Raw genomic sequence first — 21,143 nt, 5'->3', positions numbered from 1 at the left:
GGACTGGGGTAAACAAGGCACAGGAACTGGGGCAAGAAATAGAAGCTAGAGGAGGAAGGGGGAATCCAAAGACAACAGTGGCAGGAGCAACTGGGAAACAGTGCCCAGACCAGAAGCCTACAGGTTGCAAGTTAACCCCTCAAGGGCTACATGAAGCCCATGGGCCAACAACTGGACAGCCCTAGTCTAGCTAGGTACTCATATATTATCTATGTTTTTTTGTTCTTCTTTCTCTACTATGAAAGTTATCATGAATGTTAAATCAGAACATTCACGATGCCATCAAAAAATTTTGTTCTGGTTTACTAAATTTAAAAAGGAAACTATTTCTAAATGTGAATATAAGTTCTAAAGAATGGGAGAAAATACAATTCCTATAATTTAAATGTTTAGAACCAGTTTAAGAAGGGAAAAGAGAAAATAGGGCTTTAAGTTACTTTGTTTACAGTGTTTAATATTTTAAATATAAATAAAGGTAGTGACCACAAAAAACGACGTCTGGGTAGGTGATGTGAACACAGAGAACAAAAATGCGAAATCCTCCATGCTTTCCACTCAATATTCAGACAGAACAATTCATACATAAGGTTGTGAAGATAATTCAGTTTCTCTGTTTCTATAGCCAGTCCTGACCCTATGGTCAATACCACTTATTGGTATAAACAACTCTTCCATTAGAAACTGGACTTGCATCACCAGGCATAACAATCAACAATCTTCAGAAGTACTTTTCAACAATACTGATATAAACTAGATTGGTCCACAGAGGTGAAAGACTGAATTCAATTACCCATCCTCTGAACCACTAATTAACAGGGATCCAGGTTTTTCATTTCCCACGGAAAAACAGAGTAAACCGCGGATTTTGCCTTTTACCAGAAGTAAACACAGATTTCTCATTTTACCAGAGAAACCCGTGGTTTTTGCCATTTTGCAATAAGCTCCCTGCAGGCTAGTTCTGGCCTGCAGGGAGCTGGCAGGGAGCGAGAGGAAGGCGGAAAGACAGGGGCGCCACATGCATAGACATGCTCATGGCCCCAGGCAGCTTGCAGGTCAGCTCCAGCAGGTAAGTGTGGGGGGAGAGGGAGATTGAGGCCCCCATAGGGAGGGAGGGAGCTGGACAGGGCTGGGGCTGCTGCCCAGCTGGGTGAAGCTTGGGGCCTGGGGCTCCAATGCGCAGCTGCAGGGGCTGCGGGTGACTCGTCCAAGGGAGGGCCAGTTCCCCTCTGCCACCCATACTCCCAGGGGGCAGAGGGGGCCCTCACCCCCCAGACCTGGTGCAGGGCCACAATGTGCGGCTGCGAGACCCCAGCCGGGAGCAGGACGGGGCCACAGGTGGCTCATCTGAGGGACAGAGAGGGCTGGTTCCCTGCTGCCGCATGCACTCCTGGGGGACAGGAGAGACCCCGTGCCCCCCAGATCTGTACCCAAGACAGGCATAGGCTGTGGGCTCCAGTTCCTGCTCTGCTTCCCTCCCCCAGGACCTCCGGAGCTGGCAGGGGTGACGCGGCACAGCTGGGGACAACGGAGACATGTGGGGATTCCTTGCTGGTGCAAGCTCCCCCACCACTACCCTGGTGACACACCTCCAGCAGCAGTGGTACAAGACTGCCCCCCTCAATGCATCATCAGGCGCTGGAGATGCATCACCAGGGCAGCCATGGGTGGGGGGTGGGGAGGTGTCACAGCACCTAGGAATCTCTGCCAGGCCCCGCTGTCCCCAGCCACACCGGGTTGTGCCTGTCGGTTCTGGAGGCCCCAGGGGAGGGAAGCAAGGCAGGAGACCTAGGCCCCAAGCCCCACCCGGGTGGGCAGCACCCTCAGCCTGCACCTGCCCCAGGTACCAATTTGGGGGGGCACGGGTCCCCCCTGCCCCATGGGAGTGTGCACGGCAGCAGGAAGCCACCCCACCTGAGCCTGCAGCCAGCAGCTGGGGACTCCCTGTCAGGACTGGAGGAGCAGGGGCACCAGCAGGACCAGTGGGGCTGGAAGGGTCTTTTAATTTTAATCATGGATTTGGGGGGTTTTAGCAGAGAATTTGTGATTTTTAGCAAAGAATTTGTGATATTTTTATCAGGGAAAACCTGCTAATTAATTTTGTGTACCACAACAGACTTTCCAACTCATGGTCAGCCAGAGGCCGAATGACCACTGACTTTACAGCTACTCAATCTAAATCAGTGGTTACAACAGACTTTCCAACTCATGGTCAGCCAGAGGCCGAATGACCACTGACTTTACAGCTACTCAATCTAAAACAGTGGTTCTCAACTTTTTTAGACTCAAGGCACCACTTATTTGACTTGAGGCAACCCTCCATAGCTTTTGTGAATAAAGGTACACTCCATTTCAAAAACGAATTTATTACTGGGCTTACCTCCTTGTATAGGGGGCAGGCAGTAAAGGTGGAAGAATAGGGGGCAGGGAGAGCTTGAGTCTGCTCTTATCTGCATATCTCTTCATACTTCCTGCAGCACCCTTCAAAGGACCTCATAGCACCCCAAAACGCCCTGGCAACCTGATTGAAAATCACGGGTCTAGAATTTGCCAGATGTTAAAAAGCTAAGGTGGGTTGTAGTATTGTAGTCCACAATCAGCCTTTCATGACAGGAGGTTCATTCTAAAAAATTAGTTTCTCCTCTTACTCCAAATCCATGCACACTTTTCTTTCTTGTTGAAGTGATCTGTGATGAACCCACACTTCAGATATCACACAAAGTATTTTAGTGTTGACCAAGAAAGCTCTGTATTAAGACATTTAAAATTTACCATAAATAGTATAATAGAATGTGAAAGTCACGTAGGTAATTTCTTGATTGAACATTAAAACCAATATTTTAAAGATAATTTTTCATCTAGCAGAAAGGAACATTTTGCAAATTTGCAGAATTTTCTCTTTATCCCAATACCTCCTTACATCCTCTAGCTATTTCTGGAGTTACCATTTTGTTCATAATCAGGAAAAATGCTGTAAATATATGCAAAAATATGAAACCTTTAGGAATCCCTGGCACACGCTACAAAATGGCGAGATATAGAAGAATGTTATTTTTTAAATAGCAAGAGGCTTAAGGGTTTTCAGCTTATGCTATTTTATCTCCACTTATGGTCTACAAATGTACAGATGTACAGAAATGCTTCCAATATTTCCAATGATTACAAACAGTGCTCACAATGATTAATAAGACTGACTGGAGTTTTTCATGAAGTGGTACTTTTGGAAATGAAATCACAGTACAGTAATATTAGGAATCTGTGGTATTCTGATATTATACATTGACTGGCAGGAAGAGAATGCACTGATTCTAATTTTTTCTTTACCATTCTTTCAGCACTATTCACAAGAGACTAGAAACACAGAAAATGACTTCTGTGATGTCAGTATTAAGTTCAAAGATGCTACTAGCTGACTTAGTGTTTTCATTTAAAAATGAACAAGTATTAAATAGCAAAAAAGTGTCACTATTAAGAAGCAAGTATTTCCAAACCCTTACCTAACTTGTATTCTTTTCTCAGTTGTTTATAAAACTCAAGCTGTAAGAAAACATCTTGATTAAGGTACATTTTCATAGAACTTGAAAATAAAACTTACCTGTCAGAGTAATCTGTAGTTTGGTTATGTCTTTAGTTATGCTGAAATGCTCTTTCGCTTTTTTATACTCATAGTAATTCAAAAATGTATATGCACACTCAAGTTGAAACTGAACAGCTAATTGCCAGTATTCATCACCTGTGAGTAAGCTTTCTACTTCTGTCACTGCAAAATAAGAAAAAGGAGATATCAGAACACCTCTAGGGAATAAATCCTTACCAAAAGAAAAAAAAAAAATCAATGAATTACAATACCAGAAAGAAAAAAATGTTACACTGATAGTATACCCATCAGCCTCTGTACTACAACACATTTAAAAGTATATCGGTAAATGTTAATGACCTGTTACCTGAATTTACTTGGAAATTTAAAGATATACACATCTTAATAAAAAAATTTGGAAAGATTCTTCTCCAGGGAGGTTACACAAGATCTTCTTGGCTTTTTTGTTTGTTTTTTTTTTAAATCAACCATGAGGTAAGAAAGGAGGACAGGTCAATTTTCTTCTTTTATATCCAACATTCAAGCTACAACTGGCATAGGTTCTTAATGCTTTCCTGAAAATAAACAATCAAGATGACATCCCCTAAATGAATGGCTATTATGAAGAAGCCAACCCAATTTGGTTTTACCTTATCATAAATTCATTCTCCAATTTCCATTGTCAAAGGAAAAAGTGTTGTGGGAAAGAGCTCTGCTTTACAGGCAGTGTACCATGGTGTCTTGAGTATGCAAATAAAGAGAGAAGACCTGAGTTGTAGACAAGCAGCATACCTGACAATGTTTTATAGTTGATGATCTGTTATAGTTCTTACTCATCTGTTTAATTCTCTTTAATAGTTTGGAACAAGCCTCTGAAGTAACACTGAATTTTATACTCTTCTTGTTAAAAACAAACAAATAACAAAATTTTAAGGCAAGTCTTTGTCTATTATTTTAACTGATTCTCTTATTTTGGGGGAAATGTTTAAATTCTATTTCCAAGACCAGTGATTAACTCAGTGGCTCACTTGCATGCCATCTTATCACTGTACCACTTAAGAATGAAAAAACTTCAATTGAATATTGTTAGGATACTGTGAAAGAATAACTACTTCCTTCCTTTCCTCAAAGGGGTTGTTGATATATTAGATAATATCAGTAAAGTACTCTGAAGATATAGTGTCATGCCCAAAGCTAAATGTATGTAAGTATTAAATAAATATATAGTATAATATAGAGCCAGTCACACTGGAAGTAGAACAGCATACAGTAACTTGAAGCACAACTTACGGGAGGATAAAGGTCTTTTCCCATAAATACTTTGAAAAGACAGTAGCCACATCTACATGTGCACTTTACTGTGGAAAAGACTAATTAGCTGCAGAATAAAGCATCACTGTCTACACATGCAACGGCATTAGACTGCGGTGAACTAATTGACACTGCCATAACATAGTACTGTCGGGGACAATACTATCTTATGGCAGAGTAATGAACTGTGACCAAACACACGTGTAGACGTTGGCCATGGGCGTAAACTGTTAGGATACATGGACCCAGTCAGCCCAGCTAGCAGGGAGCCAGACTCCCGTCTGCTGCCCAGCCACACAGCTCTGCACTTTCAGCACCCTCATGTCCCAGTCAGCCCCTCCACTGGCTGCCACTGCCACCTGGAGCCTGGGGCAAAGCAGAGCAGAAACAGACCTGGCATAACCCACTCCACCCTGTGTGGGTTGGGAGCGGTCCGAGGCCCTCGGGGGTTTTCCGCGCAGCGGGCTGTGGCCAGCAGCCCGGACACGCCGGGTCGGGGAAGGCAGGTGGCACGCTAGAATTAGGCACGGACGCTTAGTGGTTAATTAAAGATTATTTTACTTACACCGAAGATGGTCGCGGTGCAGGCAGGAAAACTTGCTTGAGTTGCAGTTACAGACAGAAAAGAAGAGAGGCGGACTAGAGTTCCTTCCCGTGAACCTAGCCCAATCCGGTTGAAAGCTCTAAACCGCGAGCCCGTCGTGTCAACCAAAGAAAGTAACTCGAAGCAAAGAGCTCTGAATACACTCACACGAAGTTTGCTAGGCTCCGTGGAACTTGCGCGCAGGGAAGGGTACGTTGAGGGATCAGGCGGTGACGGGGAGAGGCGAGAGGCTGATCAGACCCCTATAGCCTTCTTGAGATACACGCTGGGTCCGATAGGCTCCGCAGCGCTTAGAGATCTTCACAATATGTGAAGTCCTCCTCCTCCGGATGGTCATGGAGTCCTCCCTTGCGGGGTTCTCCTCGGAGTTCTCCAACTTGGGCGGAAACCGCTCAAGCCTCTTATACGGCTAGCAGGCCAATCACTAGCCGCCACGTGGGAATAATTTAGAACTGGTCAATAGTGGGACACAAATTTGTATACGAATGGCGGGAACTCCTTGTACCGTGCATTTCTCTTTTGCAACCTAGAAATGCACCCTGCAAAGAAAGCTACGAGTGGCGGGAAATAATTTAGCAGTGCCAAAGCACACACAAACAAAAATCACACCCTTGGGTTGTGACACACCCCAGCTCAAATTGCTGCGGTCTTGGGTACATGTGTAGATGCTATCCCCACGAATAGTTTACTCTGGCTCAAACTGCTCCAGAGTTTATTGCTTCAAATTAATTGCACACCTAGTATGACCTAGTGGACACAGTATTAGACTAAGACTCGGGACTTCTGGGTTCAATGCCTGGCTGTACTATTCAGCTAAGTACAGACAGCCAAAAAACCCGAGGTTGAATCGAATCAATCTGCACAGGTTAGTCTAAGCTGAACCAATAAGCAAGTGAACAGACATTCACTTCTGATTCTGGAAATGCAGCCACATACCTTCGGTGGCCCAGGCCAGAAGCTGGAGGCACTAGAGCATGCCTCCCTGCTCCACTGGAGCGGACAGCTTGAGCCAAGGCTATACTACCCACCCTGCAAGGAGAGGGAATTGCATAGGAGGTGGAAAGCATCCTAGGATTCTGGAGGACTGCGAGTTAACTTGAATCTGGAGAGGACCTGTGTCAGAAGCTCAATAAACCAATTTAACTTAAATCAGTTAAATCTTCAAGTGCTCAGCAACTGTGACCTAGTGATTTTTTCCCTATGACTCAGTATTCCCCATTTGTTAAACTGGCAATTATACTGAACTCCTTTATACAGCACTATGGATATAAATTACAATATATAGCTAGGTATTATTAAAACTTCCTTCCCAGTGGAAAAAAAATTAAGAGTTAAAATTATAAACAGAGATTGATGGAAAAAAAATGGAAAAAAAAAGACAAATAAAGCAACCAAAATTAAGGTTGGATTGTACTCTGTGACTTTAAAATAGTATCATATACTTGCGTTTTCCCAAATTTTTTAAAAAAAACTAATTTTATTTTCTTTATGCGACTAATAAGAACACAGAAACTGCCCTGCCAGATCAAACTCGATCAGGTCAGTCTAATCCAATAACCTGATGGTTCAAGAACTAACTATATAGTTGAAGCTGATCCAGTAAGTAGTTGGGAAAAAATGGAATTTAGCTTCTCAAGCTGAAAATCTAAACAGACTGAAAACTGGAACCCACTCAGTGGCCACTGAAGGAGCTGTTGCCCCTTCTCCATGGCTGGACTAGGCTGGTATCAGGCTGGGGCTGCCACTAACTGCTCCAGAGCCAGAGAAGAGCAGAGAACAAGGTATCAGGGACCTGGAGAGGGGGAACACAGATTGGGAGACAGGCAGAAAGGTTAGGCACAAGCACAGGGGAGGGAGGCAGAAGCAGTGGGGTAGGCACAATCACAGGCAGAGGGGAGCAGGCACAGGACCAGGAAGGCTAGGAGTGGGGAGGGCAGGTCCAGGTACAGGGGGCAAAAGGCAGGTGGCAGGGAACAAGCAGCAAGCGGTTGGTGGGCACATAGCATGGGTCAAAGCAAGGGGAGCAGATACCAGGATGACAAGAGACAGGGGTCTGGCCTTCCATCCCGTACCACTACTTTTCTGCCACAGCAGTGGGGGGATGACTTTAAGAAGACCTTCCACTAATTAGATTCTATACCTGAAAAATTATAACAAATGTATAATTTTCCACATGTATAATATAATAATAAAAGCAACATCATCTTGGATTCCAGTAAATAGAGTATTATTTTTAAAAGGAAGAAGATGAAAAAAGAAAATAGGGTAGTTAAAAGGAAAGAGAAATATATTTAAAAACTGGTATGCCATATTTTCTCACGTATAACCCACACCTTTTTCACCAAAGCCAGGTGGTGGAAATTAGGGTGCACATTACATGAGATAAATGAATCTCCCATAAAAATTCTTGTACCTTAAGACATCACTCCTCAAAAAGTTTCAGCCAAGATTTGAAAAAAAACAGTTACCAAAAGACAGAAATCCTATTCTTTATGTAGGCACCTCAATATAGGGCTTGATTTTCAGAAGTGCTGAACATCTACCACTATCTAGTTTTCAGTAGTTTAAAAAAATCAAATCCAGCCCTTAGCTTGGTAGATCCAGAGATGCTCAAGATTACACTTGATTTTTAAAAGTCAATTCTGAGCTGTTCACTGGTCTTTGCGGGTCTAAAGCTGGGACAGTGACTCTGTAAACAACTGTGTATAGAATATACAGTAAACAGATCAAGGTTGCACAAACTGTCTCATACTGGATAAAATTTCATCTGATTGTAATCTCCTAGTTTTAAAAAAGTCATATGCCAATACATCAGATATAATTACCATAAATTCCAAAATTTTTTCTCACAGTCAGGGTGGCCAATGCAAGAGAAGCATCAGTTACTAAGGAGATAAATATCTAAGTGTGTCTGAGTTTCTTTTAATCATTGTAATGTCCTATTACCGAGTTAGCTCCAAACCTTATTTTTAACTTTTTATAAGGAAGCAGAATGGTATATTAAATATAGTAGAATATTCAAAATCACTATCTGATAAAATTCTTCATAGTACATGTTTTCATTTTTCTTGCTAACTCAAATTTTAGGCTGAATCAGTTTAAGGTAAACAAAAAGACTAAAAAATATTTTATACGCTCATATAGAGTTAACTTAATAAAACTGCTCAGACAAATAACAAAATTACTGTGATCAAATTCAACTAAAAACTTGCTGGCATAGAATCGCCACTGACATTATGAAAGTGCCATGGATGCACATTCAGAGAAACAATAACTGTTGAGTTTTATGACCTGCATGTTTGCATTCTTTAATAATGGAAAAAGCTTTTGAAATTCCTTCCTCTTGTCCTTCCTAACCTATATAACACACTCCAATAATCACTCATTGGATATTTTCTAATATTTATACATATTTTTTAAAGCAACCATCCATCCATTTAAGGAACTTTAGAAATTACCTAAACTACAAATAACATATTTTCTCGAAAACAACATGTTTCAGAATAAAAATGCATCTTCTCTTTGAAAGGCAGAACGGAATAAAAAAGATCTTTCTTAATGATAAGTAAAAAGAACAGCAGCTAGAGAGCAGTTCCTGCTTATTGTTCCTGTGAATTTATGAAGATTTTACTTTCCCTTTTTTTTCCAGTAAGTGGCAAAAATTTTTCTTTCTGCATTCTTCGCATATAATGCACACTCCAATTTCCATCAGCTAGCTTTTGGAGAAAAGGTGTGTGTTGTATGCAATAAAATATGGTAGTGCATTATAACCCCCAAATTATACTCTGTTATAAATAAGCAAGACTAATTTAATCTAATATAATCCATTCCCCAACCAGCCAGTCCAGAAAAACAAATCTCCACCTTCAACAATGCACCACCTTCACAAATCTCCCTTTATAAAAAAATAACAGAGGAGGAAAATTACCTTTGCAGCATGCACTGTAGGTCATAGGTTTTAAAGGATGCCTATTTTTAAGACTTAGGTTGATTAGACTTACATTTCTTAGAAGCATTTTGCTACCATGTTGATAGATTCAGCATGTATTTTTAAAGTAAAAGATTGAGTTTTGAAAAATTAGGAATTGAAAGCAAAAGTCAGAACTGGTTCTCTCTGTGTCACTTAATGTCAAAGACTCCCTTGACCTTTAAAATTAGCACATCAACAAATTTATCATGACTAGGTGAAATAATTTAAAAAGATTTCATTTTTTTCTTTTGGAAGTTGCAATTCTCCAGCAAATCTCTTACTGTTACAGAACTCTGTTCAGTCGATGTATAGTGCAAGGCAGCGCTATGCTGAAACACTGCGTACTAGCTTCCAAACTGGAAGCAATGTAGTTGCATGAATGTGGTGCTTACCTGGTCTATATACAGTGCTGGAGTACATGCGACTATAGTGCTTCTGGTTCAGAAGCTAACATGGTGCTGCCTTGTGCCATATAGACATGCATAACTTGTTGAACTTCAATATTGTACGGTTAATAAATTAAGTTTTCAATTCAATAAAACTGCCTGGAACATTTTTTAATGCTAAGATTTATAAACAACACAAAAGAACACAGAAGGACCTAATCCTTCACTCTTAGCATCCATTGAGACCTGCGAGTAGCATTACTGCTTCTTCACAGGTTGGTTCTAACATTATTCTGTAATCATTGCGTTAAATGTTACTGTAAAATTTCTCCTATTAATCTGGAAAATATGCAAGAGCCCTAAACTATTCTGGAGCTTGGATATCACATTTATGGCTCAATCCTATAGTCCACGGCTGTCAAACACATCTGGGGCCCAGGGCCAGATCTGATCCACAGGGCTTCTTTTGGGCCAGATCCAAACCGGTGTGAGTGGTGCCGCCATGGTCACTCCAGTGGCAAGGAATCCAGCAGGAGAAAGCCAAGCTCTCTGCTAATGACCATGTCCAAAAGGACCCTAGATTCTGCAGCCCCAATTTCCAGTGCCTGCCAGTTGCCTGGCAGGCCAGATTAAGAAACTCCATGGGCTAAATCCAACCCATGGTCCATATGTTTGACACTCCTGCTACAGTTGGTTCATATCCCAGAACAAAACGACCTTTCATTAAGAAAAAAAAAAGTCCTAAAAACTTAGGAATTTAAGGCCGTCTATATTCTCTTTGGCAAGGACAAAAACTGTGCGTGCCAATATGTCTTAAAAAAAAGTGTCTTAAAAATGTTCAGTTGAAAATGCACTTTCAGGCTTGGTGAAATTACCACGCAACAATCTTCAGCTAACAAATGTACTGGTCTTGCTGGCAAGGGGAAGGGGAAGGAACTAATGCTATATTATTGTACATTTAGTTTTAACATAAAACAGTTTGTTTTCTGATCAAGATTAGGGTCGATATTCATTTTTATAAATTATATCCTCTCTCTGCATGCAACTCAAAACCTCTCTGAAACTGAATACCAGTTACAGTTCAGTCTTTGATACAGGTGATGGGGATCCTGAAATTCAGTGGGGAAGAGTAAAAAAAACTTGGTCAGCATCTCTCATGAAGTTGTAGAGAACTAAACATATTCACATTTCAAAACCAAACAACCTTTGTTAAATAAGGGCACCTATACACATGCCTGATGCCTGCTCTGTGTGCTAATTAGTACGTGGCAGCAGACTTTGATAGATCAAGTCTGCTGCAGTATGCTAATTAGTGTGCTTCAGCAGCCTCAGCGTCACGTGCATTCAGCATCCCCGCACTTCAAAATGGCGGTTGGGGCATTTTAGCTAAAGCTTGTCAAGTAAGCTTTAGTTAAAGCACCCCTGCAGCCATTTTGAAGCATGGGATGCTGAATATATGTGACACTGGGGGTGCTTTAATTAGAGCAGCTCCCGAGAGCTCTAGTTAAAGCACCCTCCCCACCCCAGATCATGTGGAAAGATGCCCTGAGAGACCAAAAGAATGAAGAAAAAGACAACACCTGAAAGTGTTTGTGACAAATTGAGAGTGGCACACATTGGACACACATAATACCTTCTGTCTTGCAAGCAGAAAGAATGTAGTCAGGCTTCCAGCCTCAAGCAGAATATATACCAGCATAAACGAATTGTTAAATTCATAGATTCATAGATGTTACGGTAGGAAGGGACCTCAATAAATCATCGAGTCCGACCCCCTGCATAGGCAGGAAAGAGTGCTGGGTTCGGATGACCCCAGCCAGATGCCTATCTAACCTCCTCTTGAAGACCCCCAGGGTAGGGGAGAGTACTACCTCCCTTGGGAGCCTGTTCCAGATTTTGACTACTCTGTGAAGAAGTTCTTCCTAATGTTTAGACTAAATCTGCTCTCTGCTAGCTTATGGCCATTATTTCTTGTGACCCCCAGGGGCACCTTGGTGAGTAGAGCCTCACCAATTCCCTTCTGCGCCCCCATGATGAATTTATCGGCAGCCACAAGGTCGCCTCTCAACCTTCTCTTGCGGAGGCTAAAGAGGTCCAGGTGCCCTAGTCTCTCCTCGTAGGGCTTGGCCTGCAAGCCCTTAACCATACGAGTGGTCCTTCTCTGACCCTCTCCAGGTTATCCACATCCCTCTTGAAGTGCGGCGCCCAAAACTGGACGCAGTATTCCAACTGCGGTCTGACCAGTGCCTGATACAGGAGAAGTAACACCTCCCTGGTTCTGTTTGTCATGCATCTGCTGATGCATGAGAAAGCGCAGTTAGCTGTGATGATGACTTCGTCACACTAACGACTCATGTTCATCTTGGAGTCCACTAGGACTCCAAGATCCCTTTCTGCTTCCATGCTACCGAGCAGGTCATTTCCTAGGCCGTAGATGTGCTGGACATTTTTCCTCCCTAGGTGCAGCACTTTGCATTTCTCCTTGTTGAACTGCATTCTGTTGTTTTCTGCCCATTTGTCCAACCTGTCCAGGTCTGCCTGTAGTTGTTCCCTGCCCTCTGGCGTGTCCACTTCTCCCCACAGTTTTGTATCATTCACAAACTTGGACAGATTACACTTTACACCCTCTTCCAAGTCACTGATGAAGACATTGAAGAGTATCGGTCCAAGGACCGAGCCCTGCGGGACCCCACTGCCCACACCCTTCCAGGTCAATACCAACCCATCCACCACCACTCTCTGGGTACGACCCTCTAGCCAATTCACCACCCACTGGACTGTGGAATCATCCAAGTCACAGTCTCTTAACTTGTTCACCAGTATGGGGTGCAATACCGTATCGAAGGCCTTCCTGAAGTCTAAGTAAACGATATCTAGCCCTACTCCTGCGTCCAGGTGTTTTGTAATCTGGTCATAAAAAGAGACTAGATTGGTCAGGCATGATCTACCTGCTATGAACCCGTGCTGGTTTCCCCTCAGCATAATTTTTCCTGCTGGACTCTCACATATATGAGCCTTAATAATCTTTACAAAGACTTTGCCAAGGATGGAGGTGAGACTGACTGACCTGTAGTTGCCTGGATCCTCCTTCCTCCCCTTCTTGAAAATAGGGACCACATTGGCCCTTTTCCAGTCCTCCGGGACCTGGTCCATGCACCACAAGTGCTCAAATATTCTTGCCAGTGGCTGTGCAATGACATCAGCCAGTGCCTTCAGTACCCTCAGATGGAGCTCATCCGGGCCTGCTCACTTAAATGCATCCAGTCCTTCCAAGTGACTCTGCAACATCTCAGGGTCAACGCTTCGTAGTCTGGCACCCTGCTGTTGCCTCTCTACAATCCCATTGAGAGACTTGTCTTGCCCCTCGTTTAGGAACACTGTGGCAAAGAACTCATTGAGGAGTTCAGCCTTGTCCCCCCTGTCTGTCACCAATTGCTTTTGCCCATTCAGTAGTGGTCTTATACCACCCTGGGACTTCTTTTTACTCCCTATATATCTGAAAAACATTTTTTTGTTATCCTTAAAAATTAACATAAAATTGAAGTAGTGCCTTTTCAATTCTAAGCAGCTCCAGGAATATCTGGTAAGAATCATGCTGCAAACACTGACATGGCTACAAAAACATCTCTTTTTGAAAAGTGATTAGTACTGGATGTCAACTTAAACTGAATAATTTAAAGCATACCTTGTTCTATGCAGGTCTGAGCAATAGCGAAGAGCTCAGGTGATCGTTCTTCTAGCACTTGCTGGTGAATGTTCACACATCGCAAAGTCCACCAAGGCAATGTCTGTAAGCGAGAATAAGGATATCCTATGTAAATTACTAATACAGGTGGGTTTTTTTTTAAAGAAGAAAAAAGTTTTTAAAATGCATCTTTACAACCATATTTGAAATTGTTGCTTTATAACAATCCCACACCACATCTGACCTACTTAAAAACAGACTGACCTAGGAAGAATTCTACAGTATTAAAATTAAATTGCATCATCAAAGCCAAATAAGTTTTGAACGAGTTCAAAGAGAAATTAAAAAACATCTAACAAAAAAGCCAGCGCAGATGGGTGTTCAATCATCAGCTAATTTGTTTCTGCCTTCTTGTACTTCCCTTATATGAAAGCTTAAATCAACATACCCTTTCCCCAACACTCCCTCCTTGTTTCTATAAAGGAGAATGCTACAAAACTGAAGCAATCTAACAAGTGTGACAAATTAGGACTTGCTTCAAATTAGAAATCCATCATAACGATACAAGCACCATACATCTTTTTGATGTAAAATGATGAAGACAGCACCCATAACAATGCAGGCTCAAATTCACAGTTAATTGAATCCCCTTCAGCCTTGCTTCATTTTTTCCTTGTTATTTTAAGATTGGTAGTTTAAAAGTCCTCTCTTTAGAGGCAGCCCTGCAGTGGCTTGACTGAAGATAGGCAGCAAAGGTTTTCCCATATCGTACATCAGGGCTGTCCAACTTCCAGGCAGCTGGTGGCTGCATGCCATGCACATTCCTGGGAGTCACACGAGATGCAGGCCATAGAACAAGGGGTGCTTGCTACATGGGTAGCCCACCCAGGCTTACCCCTGTATAGGCAGCCTAGCACATCCCATCTCTCCCACCATGTGCACTGTATGGGCAGCCCGTATCCCCCATTCCTGGCCACAAGCACCGGAAGCCTAGCTCCCCTACCCCAATTGGACCACATGCACAGGCCAGCTCCCCCCATTCCTGGACTCTGCACATGCTGCACAGGCAGCCTAGCTTCAGCCTCCCCCACCCCAGTCACACATGCAGCCCACTCACCCCCCTGCAGCACAGACACCCTGACTCCTCCCTTAAGGCTAAGTACAGACAGCCAAAAAGCCTAAGGCAGAATCAATTCAATCTTTGCAGATCAGTCTAAACTACGTAGATTGAACCAATAATCAAGTGAACAGACATTTACTTTTGATTCTGGAAATACAGCTACATGCCTGAAGTGGCTCAGGCCAGAAGCCGGGGGGGGAGGGGGGGCGCTAGAGCATGCCTCCTTGCTCTGCTGCAGCAGACGGCTTAGGCCAAGGCTAGCCCACCCAACCTGCAAGGGGGGCATTGCAGGAGAGATGTAAAGCATCGTGAGATGCTGGGGGACTGTAAATTAACTTGAATCAGTTAAATCTGATACTATATCCATCCAGGTTTATCTTACCTTAAACCTGTTCTGGCCATTTTGAAAGCGGTTTATGTGCAAGGAACTTCTGCTGTATTACAGATTTGAACCAGTTTCCGATCACTTACACCAGTTTATGTGCAATTTCTGTCCCTAGCCTAAAGGGGTTGCATTCATAGGTCAACAAATGCTGTACCAGTGATCCACTTCTGTGCATCACTGTGTGAGGTTTAGTAGTTGGCCTGTGTGACAGCTGAAAATTACGTCTGTGTGATAAAGGTGCTTGCTGAAGGCTCTATGAAGATTAGACCAATTATTTCTCTGTCATTTTTTTAAATACTAAGCTGTATGTTGTTGCTAAGAGCCTAATTAAAGTTTAAAATGTAGTAAAGCCTTGTATAAAGTAAGGCCTAGTAAATTTAGCAAAGCCTTGAAGTAGTAAGGCCCTGTGGTGTACTTAAAATCAACCTTATCAAAGGAATGCAAGGCTTGTACTGCTGTTGGTCAGTCTAAGGACAGTTAAAGTAAAAAGAATATGAATGGCTGTAACTTATCAGCATAGTTCAGAAGTTATACATTGGCTGAAACATCCGGAAATCATTCAGAAGGAAGATACAACTCTGTGAAAGGGATTAATTAGCTGTTGACCTGGATCAGTGGGCCTGTGGATCTCAGGGAGCCCAAGAACTGAATACCAGGGTCCTTTCCAGTACCTCTCAGACAGCGCTGATCAGGGACGCCTGACTTTGATAAGCTTTGTGAAAAAAGAAACTTGTCATACATCAGGCATCAGAGGGGACTGCCAATAAGTTGCTGACGCAAATGATTCTTGTCTTTGTTTGTCTTGTTACTACGCCTAGCTGTATTTTTGTTAAGTCAATAAACCTTTCTTACCTTTCTACCCCCCAACCACACTCTCAATCAATCCTGAACCCTCTGCAAGTGGCTAGGACAGGCCTGCACCAAACTGACCTGGTCTAAAACCCACTTGGTCTCATGTTAAGATAAATCCAAGAGCTCAAAATATTTAAAAAAAATACATTTAACATAGTTGTGCTTTTGGGGGCTCAATCCATTATGTTTGAAAGCTAAAGCAAGCTAATAAGACACTTCTGCTAATTCCATATTTGCCTATATTTCCAGATCATCAAAGGATCATGTCAACAAGTTTTGCATTTTTGTTTGGTTCAGATTATTTGAACACGGACTATTTTTTAAATTTCAGACTGGTCATGAACCTCATGAACCTTTAACATATTCAAAAAATGTGATTTTAAAACCAAAAGTGTTGAAAATGAAAATCAAGATGTTAACATTACAATCTTTATAACACGAAAAAAACAATAGTGTATACATTTTAAACTTTACATTAAAAATATCAAAGTATAAGCATATAAGCAAACAAATATTTATATGTATAATGTATTTAAATGTGATAAGCTGTAAGAATATACAATCATCACTGCTCTTCTAAACATTTTTTAAAAATGGATGCATTGAAATATCTTTGCATTTGTAGGTCTGATAATGAACCCACATGAAACATGCTATTTACAAAGTAGCAGGACTTGCTGTTCTGAGAACCATAATTTGAATCCTCTTATTTTTACATATAAATTCACAACCATAGTCCTACATTAATGCAGATTTTTGCAGTAAAAAACAAACAAAAAAGTAGCTCTTTAAAATATTTTTTAAATAAAAGCAGGTAAACATTAAAGGAGAGGCTTTTTAATATTTGCAGTATATCAATGAAAGAAACTGGTGAGATGAGGATCTGCTTTGCTCTGGACATTTATAAATCAATTTGACTACAAAATATCTCATTTGTTATCAAAAATAGGTTTCTGCACTGATAACCCCTAGTATTCAAAAATCATGAGTCAGGTGGAGGGCCGCTAGTCCTAGAAAATCATGAGACTGGCTTAAAGATCATAAAATTATTTATTTTGTAACTAATAATTTTTCTTCTGAATTTTCAGCTTTTAAGGATATTAAGACACTTTTCTCAACAACCATTCAAGACTCTTCTGCATGAATACATTTAAATTATTTTTGAAACAGTAAGGAACATATTCCAAGGTAAACTGTTTTTTAGCCAAGAAACCATGACAATTTGTAAGTATATGAAGTGACCAAGGAAAAGTTTTACATCCACCAGAAAAACTAAGATGGGGGAGTGGGGGCTGCAAAATACAGCCCATGGGCCAGATCCAGGCCGTCAGGCTATTCTTTCCAGCCCGCATGGCCCCTAAAAAATTTAGAAAATATTTATCTGCTCCTGGCTGCTTGTCAAAGATGACAGGAGCCAGGGGCAGTAGGACTCCAGGGCGACCCTTAGCAGGACATTTCCCTGCCTTCCTACCTCTGCACTGCTTCAGCACTATGTGGCTCCTAGCTGCATTGCCAGACCGCAGGAGCACGGGTCCACTCCAGTACCCCGGGTGTGTGTGGGTGTGGATGTTCGTACAGTGAGTCCCACACGCTCATCTCACCATACACGTGCACCCACACCTCCCCTTGCACTCCCATACACGCAGACACCCACACCCCCTCACATACCCCAGCCACCCTCCCCCCAACACAACCCCCCAAAACCTATACCCACCCACACCTCACATATCCACCCACATGCTCCCTCACCCCATACCCTCCACACCTACCCAACCCCACACCCCACGTACCCACAGCCCCCCACAAACCTATACCCACCCCCCACAATATACAAGAGTAAGACTTCATTTTAAGTTATTATATACAATCACCTCCATGTACTCTACACAAACACACGTAAACCAAGACAAAAATATTTTTTGAAATCAAATTAATACTGTAGATGTTCACTTTTTAGAATATAATTTGGTATTTTTCTGGTTCTAAGATAGCAAACCCCCTTGCTGAAAGGAGTACTTTAAGGGGCAAGGGGAGGGACTTCTGGTGGCAAAGGTCAGGGGGCGGGACTTCCAGTCACAAGATGGTGACCAGGGGGCAGGGCACCTGTAAAGGGGCAAGGCTACCCATGACGCCCTCAACAGCTTGCCAAAATTCGGTAAGCGGCCTTCCACCCAAAATAATTGCTTGCCCCCAAACTAAAAGGTCCTGCTCGTTCTTCTTGCCATGTCAAGCTAAACTCCCTCTGTTTACATAGGTTATTTGATGGTACTGTTGCCATTGATCAGCATCTTTTTCAATGTTTGCTAATGAATTTTTATGCCCGATGGAGTACAATTCTGAATTCCCTCATTTGTTCCTGCTCATTTCACTTGAAATAAGAGGATGTGCCAAATGACAGCCTTTGGCTTTTGCACGTTAGAATCAGTCATAAATTATGCCAGTTCCCACCAATGATTTGTTTTGATGCTAAGAGGTTTAAATTACACCTGTTTGTATCAGTGCAACACCTTATATTGGTGTTGTAACACCTTGTATCAGTGCAACATCCTGTACTGCATAATCAACTATATTATAGTTGAAATTTAGATTTTAAACAGAACTAGTATTTAAAACTCTTCAGTTCTCTCTTGTTGAAAAGAGATACTAGCTGAAGACACTGGAAATATAGAAGCCTAATTTCAAATTTTATAGCAGAATTGGAAGCAACATAAACACCAATTTAACCATCACAACATCTGCACTGTTCATTATGAACTGTTCATTATTTAAAGAACATCTTACAGAAAATAAACAAAGGTCCGTTATACACAGTATAAACACTTCAGTTAGCCATGGTTTCTGTGATTCTCTCTCCTAATTCTATAAGAGCAGTTGCCTAAAAACAGTCCTTAACTTTTTCAGAGTTCATCATTTCCTAGAGTCTTATTCTTTAACTGAAATCACAATGCAAGCTGACGTTTTCTGCCGTGTAAATTAGGACAGCATTACGAATTTATATGAGAATTTCAGTGAACATAGTAAACGGGATCTGGAGTAGAACTGACTGGCCCTGGAAAGCAGAACTTTGTCTCTAGGTCTCCAGTTCAAGCTTTACCCAAGAAAGAGCCAGTGGGCTGTCCAGACTCATCTAGGCCCTCAGAGACAGCTTAGGAGGGAAAAGTTTTGGGGCCATTATAATAGTCTTGCTTTCCCTACATAAAGCTGTAATTGCAACACAAGCTCCAATACATAATGTTTAAGATTTAAATATTAAGAAGTTTCCATGTGAAAATGAAAAAAGCAATACAAATTAAAGTTAATGGTAGTTAAAAGTCAAGTGTGTAATAAGAAATTTATAGTCATAACAGGACAGCTGTATGACCTGGTTAGTCATGGCAACAGTTGTTTGTTTTAGCACCAAGTTAGCACCAGGGGCTGCTGCCCCCATCACCCAACTCCAAAGTTATGTAGTGTTTTTACAACAAATCTCTCTTGCATGAGCATACGCACCACATTACATGTACATTTCAATTGTGACATACAGTTTATACACAGCAGGACACAGTTCTTTCTAAACATATCCAACTCCTACCAACTGCAAGGGAAGTGCTGCCCCTATTTTAAATGGGAGTTGGATGACACCATATGAGCTTTTTGGAAGCTATAAGGAGAAAGATAGCTTCAAAAAAGCCAATCAATAATTTTCAGATGTATGCCCGAGAAGCTTAATGGAGTAAGACAAAATATGAAGGTAATACTAGGAACAGCCAATGGTTTTAGAGCAGTCTCTGATCACAGCTTAAAAAGCTATATTTAATTTTAAAACACTGATTCATATAAAGCTTCAAAATAAATATAAAGTTTCACACCTATACATTTAACTTATCCAGGAGCATAGGGATGTAGCCAGACACCCTGTGCATAGAGGCAGTGCAACCTCTGGCTGCCAGTGTAATCCCAACTGTGATTGTGCAAGTGCCAGTAGCAGCCATTTTTTATTGCCCACCCTTCCCCACACTGCAAACTGGATATCCAGAGGTCTAAAAAAATCGATGTTTAAAAGAGCGGGGCAACCAGAGACTTGGTCCTCCACAGAGATGCTCTGGTTGCCAGATATGGTTGGCTCTCGCCAGGCCGTGTGTTTCAGTGCCAGGGCTCCGGTGCTGGTGAGTAAGGGGTCGGGGAGGGCTGGAGGAGGGGAGAAGGGACCATGGGGGGATCCCCAATGGCCCAGCCCCCCCCACCAGCCCCCCGACCACTTCTGCAGCCGGCCCCTCCCCCAACAAGTCCCCCTGAGGCCCCTGACCCCTGCTGGGGCCGGCCCCTCCCCCTGCAAGCCCCTCCAAGGTCCCTGACCCCTGCCCTGGCTGGACCCTCCCCCCACCAGCCCCCAAGGCCCCCAACCCCTGCTGGGGCTGGCCAGGGTGGAGGGCTCAGGGTGACAGCATCAGTGGCCCCAGCCCAGGCCCTGCTGCCCCCCCGCTGGCCTGTGCTGCGCCAGGGGGCTCTGCCAGAGGCCCTGGAGTCCCCTCACCCCTGCTGCTAAGGTAAGCAGTGGCTTTTTTTCCCTTTTTTTTCCTGTTTTTTTCTGGGGGGTTTTAAGTGACGGTGCCTGGGGGTATGGGGGTAGCCATGGGGGCCTGGGGGTGCAAGTTGGGGGGGGTAAGGCTGGGTGGGGCAGCCATTGGAGGGTCTGGGGGAGCAGGGGTGGGGCTGGGTGGGGCAGCCATTGAGGGGGCTGCAGGAACTGGTGGGGGATGGGGCCAGGTGGGACAGCAATTGGGGGGTTGGGGTGGGGCATGTGGGCCTTGCGGGGGGGGTAGCCCCTGTGGGGATCATTTTGCCCCCGCTGCGGGGCCGTACCCTTTGTGTGGGGGCTGAAACCCCTGCTGGGGGGCAGTACCCCTTGTTTGGGGGTCGAACCCCGCTGGGGGGGTCCAAGCACATGTGCTTGCAGCAGCTCAAATAGAAGTGGTGCAAATTTGAGCTGTGGCTTTTTGCCTTGGCGCACATGCTCGGACATTCACTCTGTTGTGGAGCAAACTGTGCCACTTGGGGCAAAATAACCCTGCCTGGCTCCTCCCGGATCTGGAGCCAGTGGGACCTAGAGCCCGGGGCCAGCACCTGTGCTGTCCCCAGCAGTATAAAAAGCTGCCCTGGCCAGCAGCTCAGCGTTACTTGACCTCAGGAGCTTCTGGGGCCCAGGCGATTGGTATCTGGGGACACTAGCCCCTTTGTGTCAGCTAGACTGCTGAGGCAGCATCCCAAATTCACTTT

The 21,143-nt window shown here is 43.2% G+C and overlaps 1 protein-coding gene across 1 annotated transcript in view; it reads right to left on the bottom strand.

The window, feature by feature from the left end:
• Positions 1 to 21,143, bottom strand: part of TTC27 (tetratricopeptide repeat domain 27) — a 228,411-nt gene that overhangs the window by 174,155 nt on the left and 33,113 nt on the right. Inside the window, exons 5-6 of the mRNA XM_014600026.3 lie at positions 13,531 to 13,633; positions 3,593 to 3,757 (exon numbers count right to left, since the gene is read on the bottom strand). Of these exons, the coding sequence (XP_014455512.1) occupies positions 3,593 to 3,757; positions 13,531 to 13,633 (268 nt within the window). The remainder of the gene's footprint in view (positions 1 to 3,592; positions 3,758 to 13,530; positions 13,634 to 21,143) is intronic.

The sequence above is a fragment of the Alligator mississippiensis genome, chromosome 1 (assembly GCF_030867095.1).
Source record: "Alligator mississippiensis isolate rAllMis1 chromosome 1, rAllMis1, whole genome shotgun sequence".
Taxonomy (NCBI): Eukaryota; Metazoa; Chordata; order Crocodylia; family Alligatoridae; genus Alligator; species Alligator mississippiensis.
This window is presented reverse-complemented; position numbering and strand designations above follow the sequence as displayed.